At 38.2% G+C, this 16034-nt stretch overlaps 1 protein-coding gene across 2 annotated transcripts in view; it reads left to right on the plus strand.

Moving 5' to 3' along the window:
* The window catches only part of PTCD2 (pentatricopeptide repeat domain 2), a 38808-nt gene that overhangs the window by 3158 nt on the left and 19616 nt on the right, over window positions 1-16034 (plus strand). For both annotated transcript variants that reach the window (XM_059175205.1, XM_059175204.1), the window contains exons 3-8: window positions 905-1034; window positions 4730-4847; window positions 7536-7614; window positions 8077-8168; window positions 10829-10942; window positions 14960-15034. In XM_059175205.1, the coding sequence (XP_059031188.1) occupies window positions 905-1034; window positions 4730-4847; window positions 7536-7614; window positions 8077-8168; window positions 10829-10942; window positions 14960-15034 (608 nt within the window). The remainder of the gene's footprint in view (window positions 1-904; window positions 1035-4729; window positions 4848-7535; window positions 7615-8076; window positions 8169-10828; window positions 10943-14959; window positions 15035-16034) is intronic.

The raw sequence follows: 16034 nt of genomic DNA on the forward strand, positions 1-16034 counted from the left end.
CTGAGTCCTGTCCAGCCCCTTCCTTTCTCTCTGGTACTTCTCCACTCAAATCTGGTCTGTTTCTGCCACCCTGATTTCTTTTTTTCTGTATCGTGTATAGAGTTGGTCACTTGTCACTACCCCAGCATTTTCAGGTTGCTTTGTATAAATATATCTTGTTTTCTCAAAAAGACTAAATTCTTTCAGGGCAGGAACCATAACTAAGCTTTCTCTGTGTCACGAGCACTTAAATCTTGATTATTTGTTTTAAAATGTGAATTAACATCTATTGAAATTTTGGATTATTATTATTAAATTATTATTATTAAATTAAGAGTTGGAAGCTCAACAGACTGAGCCACCCACGTGCCCCCTTGAACCAAATGAAAGACACGTGAAATATTCCTGAACTGTGTGGTTCAACCACTGTGGCAAACCCACCTTCATTGCATATTTTCCTTTCACTTAACCAAGATATCCAAACTATCAACTGCTAGGTACCCTGCCAGTTGATAGTTTGGATATCTTGGTTACTTTTTTTGTTTTTTTTTTTTTAAGTCTCCTAATGGGTCACCTATAGGGGCAGTTCTTTGAGGTAAGCCTCTGGGACATGAGTTTTTAAACTTCAATGCGTGAATCACCAAGGTAGTCAAAATTGCATATTCTTGTGTTTGTACTCCCAGAAATTGTATGTTACAAAGTTCTGAGTGGGATTTCAGCCTATAGCACAGAGAATTTGCTTCACAGACCTTCTGTGACACTGTTCTTGAGGAGACTAGCCAGTGATGGGAGCTACATGGCCATAAGCCCCTCTAAGTGCCCCTTTGCAATATAGCAGGATCCAGCTTCCCCTTCTTCTTGAGGTCAGATTCCTGATAATCCCAGTCAGCCTGAATGATGACCATTAAACCATGCTTTCTTCCAGCAACCTATCTTAGAAACATGGAAGAGAAATTGACTCAGAACAAACTCATCTTGAAGGAGGAGTTGAAAACCTTGCTTCATTTGTGCGATTCCAGGGACGATATGGAACTGGTTAAAAATGTCATTTACAGGTGAGGCATTTCCTTAGAATTCTGCCAGCTGTGGTGTCTTCTCATTCTGTTCTTTTGCCTGAACAATCTCATCTGTTTAACTAGGTTTCAGCTATCACTTGTGCATTGATGACTTTCAGATCTCTTGTCCACATGCCTGCACTGAGCTCCAGACGTTTATATTCATTTATCAGATGCTTACTGGATTCCTTCTATATGCCAGGTACTGAGGATAGAAAACCAGAATCCATGCCTCAAGAAATCACCAGCCTGATGAACTCTGCTTCTGTGTCCCCTAGGTCTTCACATTCACCTTTTACAAATTGCCACTCAGGAGACACCGGGGAACCTCTTTCCCCTAATCTCATTTGCCCTCCTCCCTGACAAGATAACAAATCCCACTGCTTCCACTTCCCTGGTATCTCTCATCTCTAGCCTTCCTCTCTCCTCATTACCAGTGCCTTAGTTCAGGCCTCATTTTACCTCACTTGGATCACTTCAGGGGACTTCTGGCTCAGCTCCCTCCTCTTGGCCTATGCTTGTTATGTTTCATTGTCATTTTCCCATGTCGGGAGAACTCAGGGGTAATAACCTGCAGTTGGGAAACTCAGCAAAGGTTTCGCTTACTCAGGAAATGTATGACCCAAAATCAACAGGCTTCATTTCTGAAATCAAGTTCATGCTTTTTTTTTTTTTTTTTTTAATCAACATATAAGGTATTATTTATTTCAAGGGTACAGGTCTGGGGTTCATCAGTCTTGCATAACACCCAGTGCCCCCCATTGTCCATCATTTAGCAACTCCGTCACCCCCCCTTTTTTTCTTAACCATTCTTGAAAGATATATTGCTATACATGGACCTGCATTTATATTGTACACCTGTAGAGAGAACTACTAGGTGTTCATATATAGAATACTGGAAGGATATATACCAAAAGTTAACTGTAGTTCTCTGGCAATTACATATTTTTTGGGGTCTAAACATATACTTTTTTGATTTCTCAAACTTGTCTGTTATGGGCATTATCAGTTTTATAATGTGAAAAAATTAACATTATTTTAAAAAGGAAAAAAGCACAGTATTACACTAAATTCATTGAAAGTTTGAAAATTCCAAAAAAGTAGAAGAAATGTGTCATAAATTCTGGTATTTCAGTTGTCTCTTTTTGCACACCAGAACTTAATGGCTTAACAAGACAGCTGTTTATTATTTCTCTGTCATCTATTACTGTCTTTTCTCTATTATTACTGTGGGTCAGGAATTGAAGCTGGTTAGCTGGGCAGTTCTTTATTGGTGTCAGCTAAAGTCACTTGCTGATCCATAGTCAGCTGCTCTCTGGGCTGAGCTAGAAGGTCCAGGAAGCTTCACTTGTATTTCTGATGCCTAAGTCCATGTGGCCCATCTTTCCCCTTGGAATGTCTCACCATTCATGAGTCTAGCTGGGCTGCACTTGCACCCAGCACAAGTAGAAGCTGCAGGCCTTGTAAAGCTGCCCAGAACTGGTATATCTTCACTTCTGTCACATCCTCTTGTTCAAGGCAAGTTAGCTGGCCACCCCACATGGAGGGGGAGAAGCAAGAGTTCCACCTCTGAATGGATCAACCACTGTTGATAATTTTAAACATTTTCTCACCGATTTTTTTATGTGCAAAGATCGTGTGGGTTTGTTTTGTTTTGTTTTAAGATTTTATTTATTTATTTGACAGACAAGAGATCACAAGTAGGCAGAGAGAGAGAAGGAAGTAGGCTCCCTGCCAAGCAGAGAACCCAATGTGGGGCTCAATCCCAGGAGCCTGGGATCATGACCTGAGCCGAAGGCAGAGGCTTTAACCCACTGAGCCATCCAGGCACCCGGGAATATTTTTTTGATTTTTAAAGGTATTTTCCATGGCATTCCTTACATTTCTTAAGAGCTAACAAATATGGAAGGTTTTCTGTATGCTAGGCATGCCATCTCATTTAATCCTCACAAAAACTCTTTGAATTGAACTTTTATCTTCATTTATAGGTGAAGAAATTGAGGCATAGGCATAATTAATTTGCTCCTCATTATACAGTTAGTAAAAGAGCTGGGATTTCAACTGTCAGTTTGGAATCAGAGTCCAAAAATCCTTAATCACTATACTGTGTTGCCTTTTAATAACTTAATTCTTTTTTTCCCTCCAGTATTTTTAAGTATAATTGACAACTAAAAGTCATGTGTATTTAAGGTATACAACTGAAGTTCTGATATAATTTAATTCATAACTTGTAATGAAGCAATGAATATATTTTGTTTCTTCTACAATTCGTTTATGAAATGTATCTTTAAAAGTACATATTCTTGAGGCGCCTGGGTGGCTCAGTCAGTTAAGCATCTGCCTTCAGCTTACGTCATGATTTCATGGTCCTGGGATCCAGCCCTGTGTTGGGCTCCCGGCTCAGCAGGGTGTCTTCTTCTCTCTCTGCCTCTGTCCTCTCCCCACCCCCCAGCCTCCTCCTGATTGTTCTTTTTCTCTCTCGCTTGTGGTCTCTCTCTTGCTCTCTCTCTCTCAAATAAATAAATGAAATCTTCAACAACAAAAAAAAAAGAGGGGATGCCTGGGTGGCTCAGTGGGTTAAGCCTCTGCCTTTGGTTCAGGTCATGGTCTCAAGGTCCTGGGATCGAGCCCCACATTGGGCTCTCTGCTGAGCAGAGAGCCTGCTTCCCCCTCTCTCTCTGCCTGCCTCTCTGCCTACTTGTGATCTCTTTCTCTGTCAAATAAATAAAATCTTTAAGAAAAAAATAAATAACATTACATATTGTTATTCTGTTTGGCAGTATATATGTTTAGGATACACTATCCATAATGTTACTGTGACTTTCCTCTGTGATTTCAACAGAATGGTCAAAAGTATTCTGTCTTTAAAGTCAGCATCTCCCTGTGGTGTGGGTGATTTATGTACATAATGAGTTTTACTAAAATCTGGTTTACATGTAATCATGAGATACTTATTTTGTCACCAGATTGTCTTGGTGTCTAAAACAGAAAGAATTGGTTATTGAAAGTCAATTTATGCTGGCAGTTTTCAGTTCTGCAGTTCCCACTAGTTGACTGACTGCTTATAGAAATCTCAAGCCATATATAAGATGTCACTGTCTTTGAAATTAGCCTTTTCCTAAAATGAAACTTCAGAATGGTGTTTAATTTGTTTAATTGTTAATTGATAGTAGCTCACATAATGCCTTTGCCTAAGCAGAGAAAAAGAGAGATGGGTCTAAGTTGTAAAGTACATCTGTAGGTTGTCTGCCATCCTATATGGAGAAGTCAGATTTGAGAGGAATGGAGCGTGGCATCACTTCACTGCTTTCTCTAGATGAGGTCCACACAGAAACAGTGCCATTGTCATGGGCTTGCTGATGCAAGGTTCCTATTATTCCCTATGTATGCTAATAGTTAGTCCTAGTGGGTTGTTAACAGATTGAGAAGACAATTACAATGTACATTTTTCCATTATTTTATTTCACATGATTATGAATGTGGGCCTCTAAAAAACCCTGTTATTTAAATGCCTGGTACACTTCTGCACTCCAGAATTCCTCCGTTTATCCTCATTTCTGGACTTTTCACCCTTCAGACTGAGAATACATGAGGCTTTATTATGTTCCCAGTGTTTAGTAGAGTATATTCCACAATCTTTCTTTTCTTTTCCCTGCATCTCACTGTTTGGCTCATTGAATCATTTTGATTACCAGGTACCATGCAGAGAACAGAAATGTGACTTTTGGAGCATATAAATTTGGACCACTTTTCATGAGATTGTGCTATGAGTTGGATCTTGAGGAATCTGCAGTGGAACTCATCAAAGACCAGGTTATTGTCTTCTGATTGCTTTCCCTGTCAATGATTTCCTTTTGCTGATCTTGGGGTGTTTTTAGTGATGTTAGCAAAGGCATCTCTCTTACACACATTATTCCGGGGTGAGATTTTCAGAGTAAGGCTGCTGGGCTGAAGGAATCACTGTTTATCTGCATTTTAAGGTGTCCTTGGAGTTCTTGTTATGAAAAGGCTGAAGTCTTTTTATACAGAGGTATAGGACAGGTGCAGAAAAGCTGTATGTACAAATTGCTTTGGGTGTGACCTGGTACTAACCTCCTCTCTGAGAAGAATTTCATGGGTGATAGTTTAAGGCTGGCTGCCATCTTAAGATTGCCTTTCCTAACCTTCTCATATGCTTCTCCTGTGTGGTTATATTTTTTACTTCTGGTTGATGGCCACATTATAAAGTGCTTTTCTGTTTTCAGAATCCTTTCCCATCTTCTGATTTTCTTTTCCTAAAGCAAAAATAACAATTATTTTTGTAATTATTTATGGAATATTTGCTGTGTCCTCACTACTGTGCTAAGTATTTTATCTGTTTGATTTGTTTCCCACCGCGACCCTGCTGAGGGAGATACTGTTGACCTATCCATTGTACAGATGAGGAAACTGGGTCTTCGAGACATGATAAACTCATGCATGGTCAGAAACATTTATTTTGGAGCCAGGGCTGGCCACCTGGGATACTTTTGTATTTTTTAGAACCCTCCTAAGTTTTCTTTCTGTCTTGTACTCTTCATCTAAAGTGTTCTGTGTATGGTGGAACTGTTAACTCTTGACTTGCCCCTTACTTTTAAGGATACCCATGGCTTAGAAAAATGACTGTAATATATTAGTAACCAAAGAAAAGGTGGATTTGCAATGGTGTGGATTAGTTTGAACCAACTTTTTCCGTAAAAGACAAATACACATATTTACATTTTAGTATATATTAAAATTCTGTAAGAATCTAATGAAACCCCTACTGCTTATCTTTAGGGGGTAGAAGTACAGGAAATTCTTACTTTTTACTCTATACCTTTTTGTATTGTTTGACTATTCAGTAATCATGTGTTGTAATTAGAGGGAAATGAAAATTTTACTTTAATGATAGCCATGAGTGTAATGATAAAAACAAAAAGAAAATGCAACTTTTTTTTTTTTTTTTTTAACTTAGGGACTCATGTCTGAAATACTCATATACAACCAAGTTTCCTGGAGTAGCAAAATAAACTGAATTTGAGTCCAGTAACCTAAAGCCTAATCCTGTGTAGCACAACTCTCAATTTAGTATGTCCCCTACCCCTACCTAGAATCCTGTGGTGCCGCCAGTGCGGTAGCCACTAGCTGCATATATCTCTGGAGCCCCCAGACTGTGGCTAGTTCAAATCACATGTGCTATAAGGGAATGCATGATGCATTTCAAATCTTGGTATAAAAAAGAAGAAATGAAGTACTTTATTCATTTTTTTATTGATTACATGTTGAAATTACATTTGGGGTTTAGAGGTTTAGGTAACATTATTAAAACTGCTCGCATGTATTTTTAATTTTCTTAATGAAGCTACCTGAAAATATAGAACCACATAGATGGCGTACACTGTGGATGGGGCTGCTCTGGGGACTCTCCATCTCGCTTAAAGTCAAACTCCAATCCCTGATCATGACTTAGATGCACCTTATAGTATCTCATTGCCTGCCATCCCTCTTGCCCATTCCACTCTGGACCTTCTTATGCTTTTTAAGACATGCCATACCCATGTCCTCAGACCGGAGTGGTCTACATTGTCATTATTGAGGCTCTCCTTTACTTCACTGAGGTCTTTTCCCGGAAAGCCTTTTCTGACAACCTTCTGCCATCTTCTCTGTCCCTTTTTCCTGCTTCATTGTTCTTTATAGCCCTTACTGATAACTTGAAATTACATTTTAACTTTTTTTTTTTTTTACAGGTTTTACTCCCATTTTCATTTTTTCCCATGCCAGAATTTAAGCTCTACTAGACCATAACCCCCACTAGAGTTAGGGCAGGGTTATGTGTCTTGTTCATCATTTCTTTATTTTCAATCCTTAGAATAGGGTTTGTGTAGTAGGTTCTCAAACTAAGAACAAACTTGAGTAGGGCATTTAATGACATATTTCAGTAACATGTGTTGTGTTATCATGAGTAAAAGTGTTGAGGAAAAAAAAAGTTAAGAACCACTTTTAGTGAATTATTGCAAAAAGTGAATTACTGTTTATTATTCATTTGCCAAAAGAGAATCATAGCTGTGTAAGACTGTCCTTGCTCAGTTTTCAAACATACTGACACCTGCTATTTCGTATCAATATGCTGCCACCCATGTTGCAGGACAACCCCATCAGGGTTCATTGGCTTGTTTCTTTTCCCCTAAGCAGGTGAGCCATGTTTAATGAACATGTTCTTCAATATATTTTTGAAACTCTGAGAACTCTTGCCATACCTCCTGTCTCTTGTTTGGTGTGCCCATTGCCAAAGGCACGACAGCCAAAAGAGTGGGCAGCATCTGATTTTTTTGAAGAATAAATCCTAATATATCAGAAATTTATTAGAGAATTCAGGGGACCAAACAGATAAAGTAAAAACAAAAATAAGTCCTAGATAGGGAAGATGGAGTATAAGAGTAAATATTCATTAAATAGTTACAGCTTTTAACCAAACTGGTGTTGTTGTTGTTGTTTTATTAGCATTTACGAGGTTTCTTCTCAGACTCCACATCATTCAATATTTTGATGGATATGTTATTTATCAAAGGCAAATATTCAAGTAAGTATTGGAATTTATGTTTGCTGAAAAATTCTGTCTTTGCTGGTATAAGTATAGCAGTTGGGAAAAACAATGGACCATGCAAAAATGATGTTTATATTCCTTATGAGTGGCTAAATTATGGAGATTTCATTCTTTGAGGTCTAAAAAACAACTTTATTAAATCTTACGTCATGCCTTAAGCTAAATACAGAGTTTACTTACCTTGAAAATATAATATGTTTTAAAATATTAGTTCTTGCTGTATGACTTAATATATATATATATATATATATATTTTTTTTTTTTTTTAAATTTAGTTAATTGCTAAATGACTTTGACAGATAGCTTTTATTGTGGTTCTGGAATACAATTTTCAGTAGGTGGTGCTGAACGGATTAGAACTCTGGGGATCAATAGCCAAGAACTCTGAACTCCTTCCAATGCATTTAACACTGCCAACCCACTTGTCACTTTTCGTAGGTGCATTGGATGTACTGATAGAGATGAAAAACCAAGATGTGAAGTTCAACAAAGATACCTATGTCCTTGCTTTTGCGATTTGCTACAAACTGGTAAGCCTGTCTTCCCTTAACTTTTAGAGCACTGTGGGTAGTGTTTGAGAGAGAATTTATCATTTTTTTTTCTCTACAAAGAAAAATTTAGTTCCTCTGAAGTCTTTTTTCCATCTGGTACAGATATTTCCATTTTAAATATGTTCTTTTTTAGAAGACTCAAGTTAGCCACATCATACAGTTTTATCACGGGAAAAGCAATTTTATCATCTTTCACCCTTCTCTGGCAGTTGTGTAGATAGGGAGAACAAGAGGTATGCTGGGTTCAAGCTCTGCTGTGGAGTCCAGTCCTCTTGTTATTCAGCTCAAGCTGGACTCCACTAGACAAGTCTTTTCTCTAGTTCTCGCCCGTGGAAATCTGACCATCCTTAATCAGTGAACTCAAGGGCTACTTCATTGTTATCTGTAAAGTTTTTGGTGGTTCAAAGTTGGAAGTAATGTCTATCACCCAACATGCTCTAATTGTGTTCTGTTAGTATCACTTATATGAATGACACTTAGCACTGCCTGATATTATTCTTAGTAGGTGAATGTTTCATCTTCCCCTCTAGACGTAAGGCTTGAGGCATTTTTGTATGCCAACACTGAACAGCCCTGGTATACAATTGATCTTTAATAAATGTATGTGACATTGAAGTGAACTCTTTGATGACGGAAAACATGACTTACAAGTCCATATGTCATTACTGTATCAGGATTGTTTTTTGTACTTAGAAACTATTTCTCCCTCATTGATGGAATGAATCAGTAAATAAAGAATAACTGAAAGAGTGCGGCGGCCAAGGTTCTGTGCATTACTGTAGACACTCATGTCATTTAAACTTTGGAAACTTAACAAAACCTTATTATGGCAAAAATGAAGGAACACCAGGCAAGGTGAATGAACATGGGCCATTAAAACACTTCCCTGATGGACACTGGGGAGGATATGTGCTGTGGTGAGTGCTGTGAATTGTGTAAGACTGATGATTCACAGACCTGTACCCCTGAAGCAAATAATACATTATACATTAATAAAAGTAAATAAATAAATAAAATAAAACACTTACCCGAAAAGTGTAGCAATACCAATTTTCCAAAACAAGAGAGGCAGTGGGGTTATAGTGGAAGGAAAATTGTCCTGGAAATTGAGAAACTTAGAGTTTTAGCTAAAGTCTCAGCTTTAGCATTAACTGGCTTTGAAGTGGTCACTTAATTTATTTGTGAAATGAAAAGGTTGAATTCAAGAGCCGCAAGCTTTTACTATAAAAGGCCAGATAGTAAATGCTTTTAGAGGCCATGTATGGTCTCTACCACATATGGTCTCTCTCATACATTGTAATTTGTTTTTGTTTTTACAAACCTTTAGAAATGTGAAAACCATTTTTAGCCTTAGGCTAGACTTGGCCTGAGAGTCTTAGTTTTGCTCATTGCTAGATTATTAACTAATCCTTTCTCTATTTTTTAAAGATTTTATTTATTTATTTGAGAGAGAGAGAGAGAGTGTGTGTGTGTGTGTGTGTGTGTGCGTGCGTGCATGCGCACGCCAGAGCTGGGGCGGAAGGCAGAAGGGGAGGGAGAGGGACAAGCAAACTCCACTCTGAGTGCAGAACTGGACACAGGGCTCGATCTCATGACCCTGAGATCATGACCTGAGCCGAAACCAAAAGTCAGACACTTAACTGACTGAGCCACCGGGGCACCCTTGTGTCATCCTTTCCAGTCATACCATTTTCTTTGTCTGTGAAACAGAAGGCCAACCGAATACACAACACTTAAGCATCAGGTTATTCAGCACTGTAATACTGAGCTTTCTGACATTTTTAGAGATGCCTCCTTGAGTGGCATCTGCTATTTAGGAAGGCCAGATGACATTTCTCCTCTATATTGTATCTAAAAATAACTTGTTTTACTCAGTGGAGAGGAGAGTTGAAAAATTGAACTAGTCAGCCATTACAAATTCCAGGTCAATTCTGGGAACCGCCTTCACTCATCAGATTCAGTTTTTACTTTAGGTTTTGAGTTGTGAATCATGTCATAACAGATAGACATAGATGCAAAGCTAATACTGTTCTCATAAACCTAATCTACCTCTAGGATGTACAGAGGAAGAATATTCAGTTTTACCATTGCTCTCTGCTGGTTTGTGTGTCATTCATGTTCTTGGATTTGGATTTGGATTTTAAGATTTCTATTTTCATGGGATTCTCTCATGACTTACATTCACATAAGTGTTCACGTTTTCAAGAATTTGACTTACATGGATATTTTCAGACTGGAAATCCCCTCGGGAAAACTTTTTAGTGTTGCTGAGCTTTATACATTACTTAATATAGTAACAAACTGAGATTTTTACACCTTTACATTATGGTACTTATGTCTAGAAACCAGTCTGCCCAGATACAAAGAGACCTACACACTTGGTGGTTAAAAAGGCCCTAGTTTGGAAAATTGACAAAGAGCTTTACAAATGAAGTTAATGTAGATTTGAAGTGCTAATGTGTAGATAATTAGCTCTGTCTGCAAGTGGTCTCTATATGGGGCTTCATCTGTTAAGTGGCTTGAGATAGGCACTGGGAAATTCTTATGCAAGGAAATCCAAAATGCTGAGCACTATTAATCATTTTATTAAATTTAAAGGTACATGACATTATTTACTGAGCAATCCTGTCTCCTGCCAGAATAGCCCTGAATCTTTAAAAATCTGTACTACATTAAGAGAAGAAGCCCTGATCAAAGGAGAAGTCCTCTCCAGGAGAGCATCCTGTTTTGCTGTGGCATTAGCTCTTAATCAGGTAAGGCTTTGGGGAGCACATTAGTGAAGAGAGAGACTGGAGAGACTTGACTGCTTTCATTTGTTCTTGTTTTTATTTATTTATTTTTTCCTTCTGACTGTATCCTAAAGAAAAAGTTTCTTTAGACCAATGCCATTCTAACTGGTGTAAGGTGCTGTCTCAATGTGGTCAAAAAGACCAATGCCATTCTAACTGGTGTAAGGTGGTATCTCAGTGTGGTTTTAATTTGAGTCTCCCTGATGGCTAGTGATGATGAACATTTTTTCATGTGTCTGATAGCCATTTGTATGTCTTCATTGGAGAAGTGTCTGTTCATATCTTCTGCCCATTTTTTGATATGATTGTCTGTTTTGGGTGTGTTGAGTTTGAGGAGTTCTTTATAGATCCTGGATATCAACCTTTTGTCTGTAGTGTCATTTGCAAATATCTTCTCCCATTCCGTGGGTTGCCTCTTTGTTTTGTTGACTGTTTCCTTTGCTGTGCAGAAGCTTTTGATCTTGATGAAGTCCCAAAAGTTCATTTTCGCTTTTGTTTCCTTTGCCTTTGGAGACATATCTTGAAAGGATTTGCTGTGGCTGATATTGAAGAGGTTACTACCTATGTTCTCCTCTAGGATTCTGATGGATTCCTGCCTCACGTTGAGGTCTTTTATCCATTTTGAGTTGAGTTTATCTTTGTGTACGGTGTAAGAGAATGGTCGAGTTTCATTCTTCTACATATAGCTGTCTAGTTTTCCCAGCACCATTTATTGAAGAGACTTTTTTCCACTGTATATTTTTTCCTGTTTTGTTGAAGATTATTTGACCATAGAGTTGAGGGTCCATATCTGGGCTCTCTACTCTGTTCCACTGGTCTATGTATCTGTTTTTATGCCAGACCATGCTGTCTTGGTGATCACAGCTTTGTGGTAAAGCTTGAAATCAGGTAACATGATTAGCAAGACAGGAAACAACATTGATATGTACAGTTATGATATAACACTGATGCATTTATCCTTGTGAATCTGTCACTGTAGCATTATAAAGTGACTCTCATGGTCTTGTTTCAGGCTTCAACTCTGAATTTCCCTTGCCTAATGTTAATATCTCCCCCCACCCCCAGTTTTTGTTTGCCTCTTTGGTTTATTTAGGTTTGTATTTACCTCCTATACACATTTTCCTATCCTTTTATTTGCAGTCTTTCTGAATTGGTTTGTTTTTGTGTATTTCTGGTATACTGCATAGATTTGAACTTTGTTTCATGATACACTGCTAATCTTTCTTTTAACTTAACCTATCTAGGTAGACAGAGCATATTTCATCTTAGGTTTCAGTTATGCTTTGTTTTTATAACATTTAAAATTACTTATTTTGTTTGTTTTCTTTGTTTTGGTTTGTATTTTTGCTTTAGTGGTTACTCTAAAACCATAACTTGATTTAATATACTTAGTCCTCCGATTACCTTCACTTCACCTGTTAATTCCCTAATGTAAGTAATGCTGAATCTAGTATATTTCCTTTTTTCTCTCATTTTCCTTCTCCACTATCCAATTCTGGTTGATACATTACCTTTCATGGTACTCATTTTTCTCTTAAATGTGCTTGATTTGTCAGCTTTAAAATGCTATTTTTCTGACCCCATGTAATAAAGACAAGGCAGTAAGCATACTTTCTCTTACATTCTTTCTCCCTTTGTCTTCATTATCCAAGACTAGAACACTTGTGCTCCATTCTGTAACCATATTCCCCACATTTGTTTTAGTCTTATATATATTTAAATATATATTCTTACATATATTTAAATATATTCATATATTGAAAAATATTCATTTACTGTTGGTTTTCCAGTCATCCCTTTGTTGATTGAAATGTGTCTTCTAGTAAAGTGTCTTCCTTCTTCAGAGGGAGAGTGCTCCCCAAGTTCTTGGTATTTAAAATTATTTGCCTGGTATTTTTTTTTTTTTTTTGTCTTGAACTGCATTTTGACCAGATATAAAATTTTGAGGTGACACTTGGTATTTTTGAGGTTTTTCTGTGCATTGCTCTTCTATCTTCTAGTAGAGAATATTGCTGTGGAGAAATCTGAGGCATGCCTGATTTTGTTTCCCTGCTTTTGAGTCATTTGATCTTGTTTGTTTTTCTCATTACTGTCCTCTGTATCCATGGAAACATTTCTCTATTGGGGCTTCTTCATCTGCCAGTTATTTTCTGATTTTGTTTCTTTTTCATTTTTATATCCCTTTTCTCACTCTTTTGTTCCTTCTAATGTCTTTATATAGATTATGTGCTGGTGCATTTTTGAGTACTCGACATTGGAAACAAGTTTCTTGAACCAACCGCTTACAGAAGATTCATGTCAGAAAGAGACCAGAGCCATGTTGCCATGCTCTAGACTAGTAGGAATTTTTATGTAATGCGTAGGCTTTATTTCTCCCTGGCTAATGGGAATAGGCATGGAGGCAGTTTTCAATGAAAAATCTCATTCTCTGACACTACCGTGGCAACAGATTGTTTCCTGCAAATACAGATCATTTGTTTAAATTTTTGGTTAGCTTCACCTTTGCCACAAGAAGTGTCCAAAGGACTTCTCATTACTAGTCCTAAATTCCATTACCATCACCGTAAATGGAATTCAGGTTTCATACTTCAGGGAATGCCCCTCACCTTTGAGAACCACTTGGTGGGCTCTTGCTAAGACAGGCAGCAGTGGTCTCTGTTCACCACTTTGTCCAGACCTTACCCCTGTGCTCTGTCTCCTATGTTGTTGGCAGTGCGTCCATTTCTTCTGTGGTTTGAATTTTCTGCTCTCTTCTAGTGATGTCATAGTTGGAGTTTGCATTTTCATGGTTGGGAGTTTGCATATCTGCTTCTCCATCTTGTTTTCCTTCTCTCTCTTTTTTTTTAAATCTTCCATTGGGATATGGAGAAATGCCACCTTTATGCCTCCATCTTAAAAACTGGAATGCAGGCAGATTATTAAAACATTCAGTAATCTTCAGCTTTGGAATGCATAGGTCACGGGATGAAAGGCAGAGCCTTGGGAATATAGTTGATGGCATTGTGCTAGCGCTGTATGGTGACAGGTGGCAGCTACCCTTGTGGTGAACATAGCATAATGTATAGAGTTGTTGAATCACTATGTTGTACACTTGAAACTATTACAACATTGTGTGTCAATTCTACTTCAATAAAAATTGTGTTTTGGAGGCATTTTTAAGTTCAGCAGGATGCCTGGGTGGCTCACTGGGTTAGGCCTTTGCCTTCGGCTCAGGTCATGGTTGCAGGGTCCTGGGATCAAGCCCCACATCGGGCTCTCTGCTCAGCAGGGAAGGCTGCTTCCTCCCTCTCTCTGCCTGCCTCTCTGTCTACTTGTGATCTCTCTGTCTGTGTCAAATAAATAAAATCTTTAAAAAAAAAAAAATTCAGTAAGATGCAACTGTAAGAAACATTTGATATAAGAAAGTTCATTTTCAATTACCAGAAAAACTTTTTCTTTGTGGACTTGAAAACCCCTGGGGCACTATGAACAGGAATATCCTACTATCATTTTTTTTTTTAATTTTTAAAGATTTTATTTATTTGATAGAGGAGACCACATGCACAAGCAGGAGAGGGGCAGAGGGAAAGGGAAAAGCAGACTCCCTGCTAAGCAGGGAGCCCAATTTGGGGCTTGATCCAAGGACATTGGAGTCATAACCTGAACCGAAGGCAGATGCTTAATAGACTGAGCCACCCAGGCACCCAGGAATATCTTGCTATCTTTAAACAGTCTTTATGTGGGACACCTGGGTGGCTCAGTGAGTTAAATTCTGCCTTTAGCTCAGGTCATGATCCTGGGATACTAGGATCAAGTCCTGCATTGGGCTCCCTGCTCAATGGGAGGACCTACTTCTGCCTCTGCCTGAGGCTACCCCGCTTGTGCGTGCTCTTTCTCTTTGTCAAATAAATAAATAAAGTCTTAAAAAAAAATAAATAATCTTTATGATAGCAGTGGAATGTTCATATGACTTGGAGTATAACTTGTTTTTCTTTCTTCTAGAATAAGGTGGCGAAAGCAATATCCATTTTTTCCCAAATCATGAAGCAAGAAAACATACTGTGCACTAATTTAAATGTAAGTGACTTCTTTATTGTTTAAAGTAAAGCTTGGAAGGTGGTAAAATGATATCTAAATTTTTTTATATATGTATGTTGAATTTTGATGTAGCTAAATGCTGCAAGTATAACACATGACTACAGAAGGCTGTAGATACAGAGAGGAAGGACTCTATTTTCTCTTGACTAAGACTTGAGAAAAATCTTTGTGCTAATTGCATCCGATTCATTTTACCAAACATAGGGATTTAGTATACCTGTGGTGCATAAAATAGTGCTTGGCATGGTAAACACTTGGTATATGGTAGCTATTTTTATTCAATGTTGTCAGCCTGCCACAGCCCATCTGCCCCAGTAAGCAGTGAGTTATCCATACCTTCCTGGAGCAGTGAAAAAGACTGGGAGCCTCTTTGGTCATTAGAGACATCAATGACCACTGGCCTCACTCAGCTACCCCCTACTGAGGCCCTGTTTATGCTGAGTATACTTCTGCTATGGGCATTAAAAAAAAGCCCCTAACTTTCAAGAACTTAGTCTCGAAACGTTAAGGGGCCAAGGTGAGGAAAACATTGTCAAAAGAACAGAATTCTGTTCTATTATAAACTGTCCTAGTGTAAACTAGGATAAGGGCTCACAGCCAGTGCAGTGTTGCAGCATGGGGAGTGAAGGGCTGACCAGTGGGAACAGACTGAGCATATCTCAGGGAGGAATTGCTGAGCAGTCTGGAGGAGGACGGGGCCATGGGATTGGAGGGATGAGGGTGAAAGGGCCTTCTGTGTTGGGAGATGAGTTTTGCTGAGGGTTCCATTTAAAAGATTGTGAACTTTTAATCATAATCACTTCTTACTAGCCTTGAGCTCATCCTTAGCAAATTACTTAAACCCTATGTTCCCCATTTTCCTTTTATCTGAAATAGCAGTAGTAATGAATACATTACTCTCTTTTCCTTGAGAAAATTGAAAGAATAATACATTTAAAGTAGTTAACATAGTACCGGCATATAATCAGTGTTCAGTGAA

This window comes from Mustela lutreola, chromosome 5, assembly GCF_030435805.1.
Source record: "Mustela lutreola isolate mMusLut2 chromosome 5, mMusLut2.pri, whole genome shotgun sequence".
Taxonomy (NCBI): Eukaryota; Metazoa; Chordata; class Mammalia; order Carnivora; family Mustelidae; genus Mustela; species Mustela lutreola.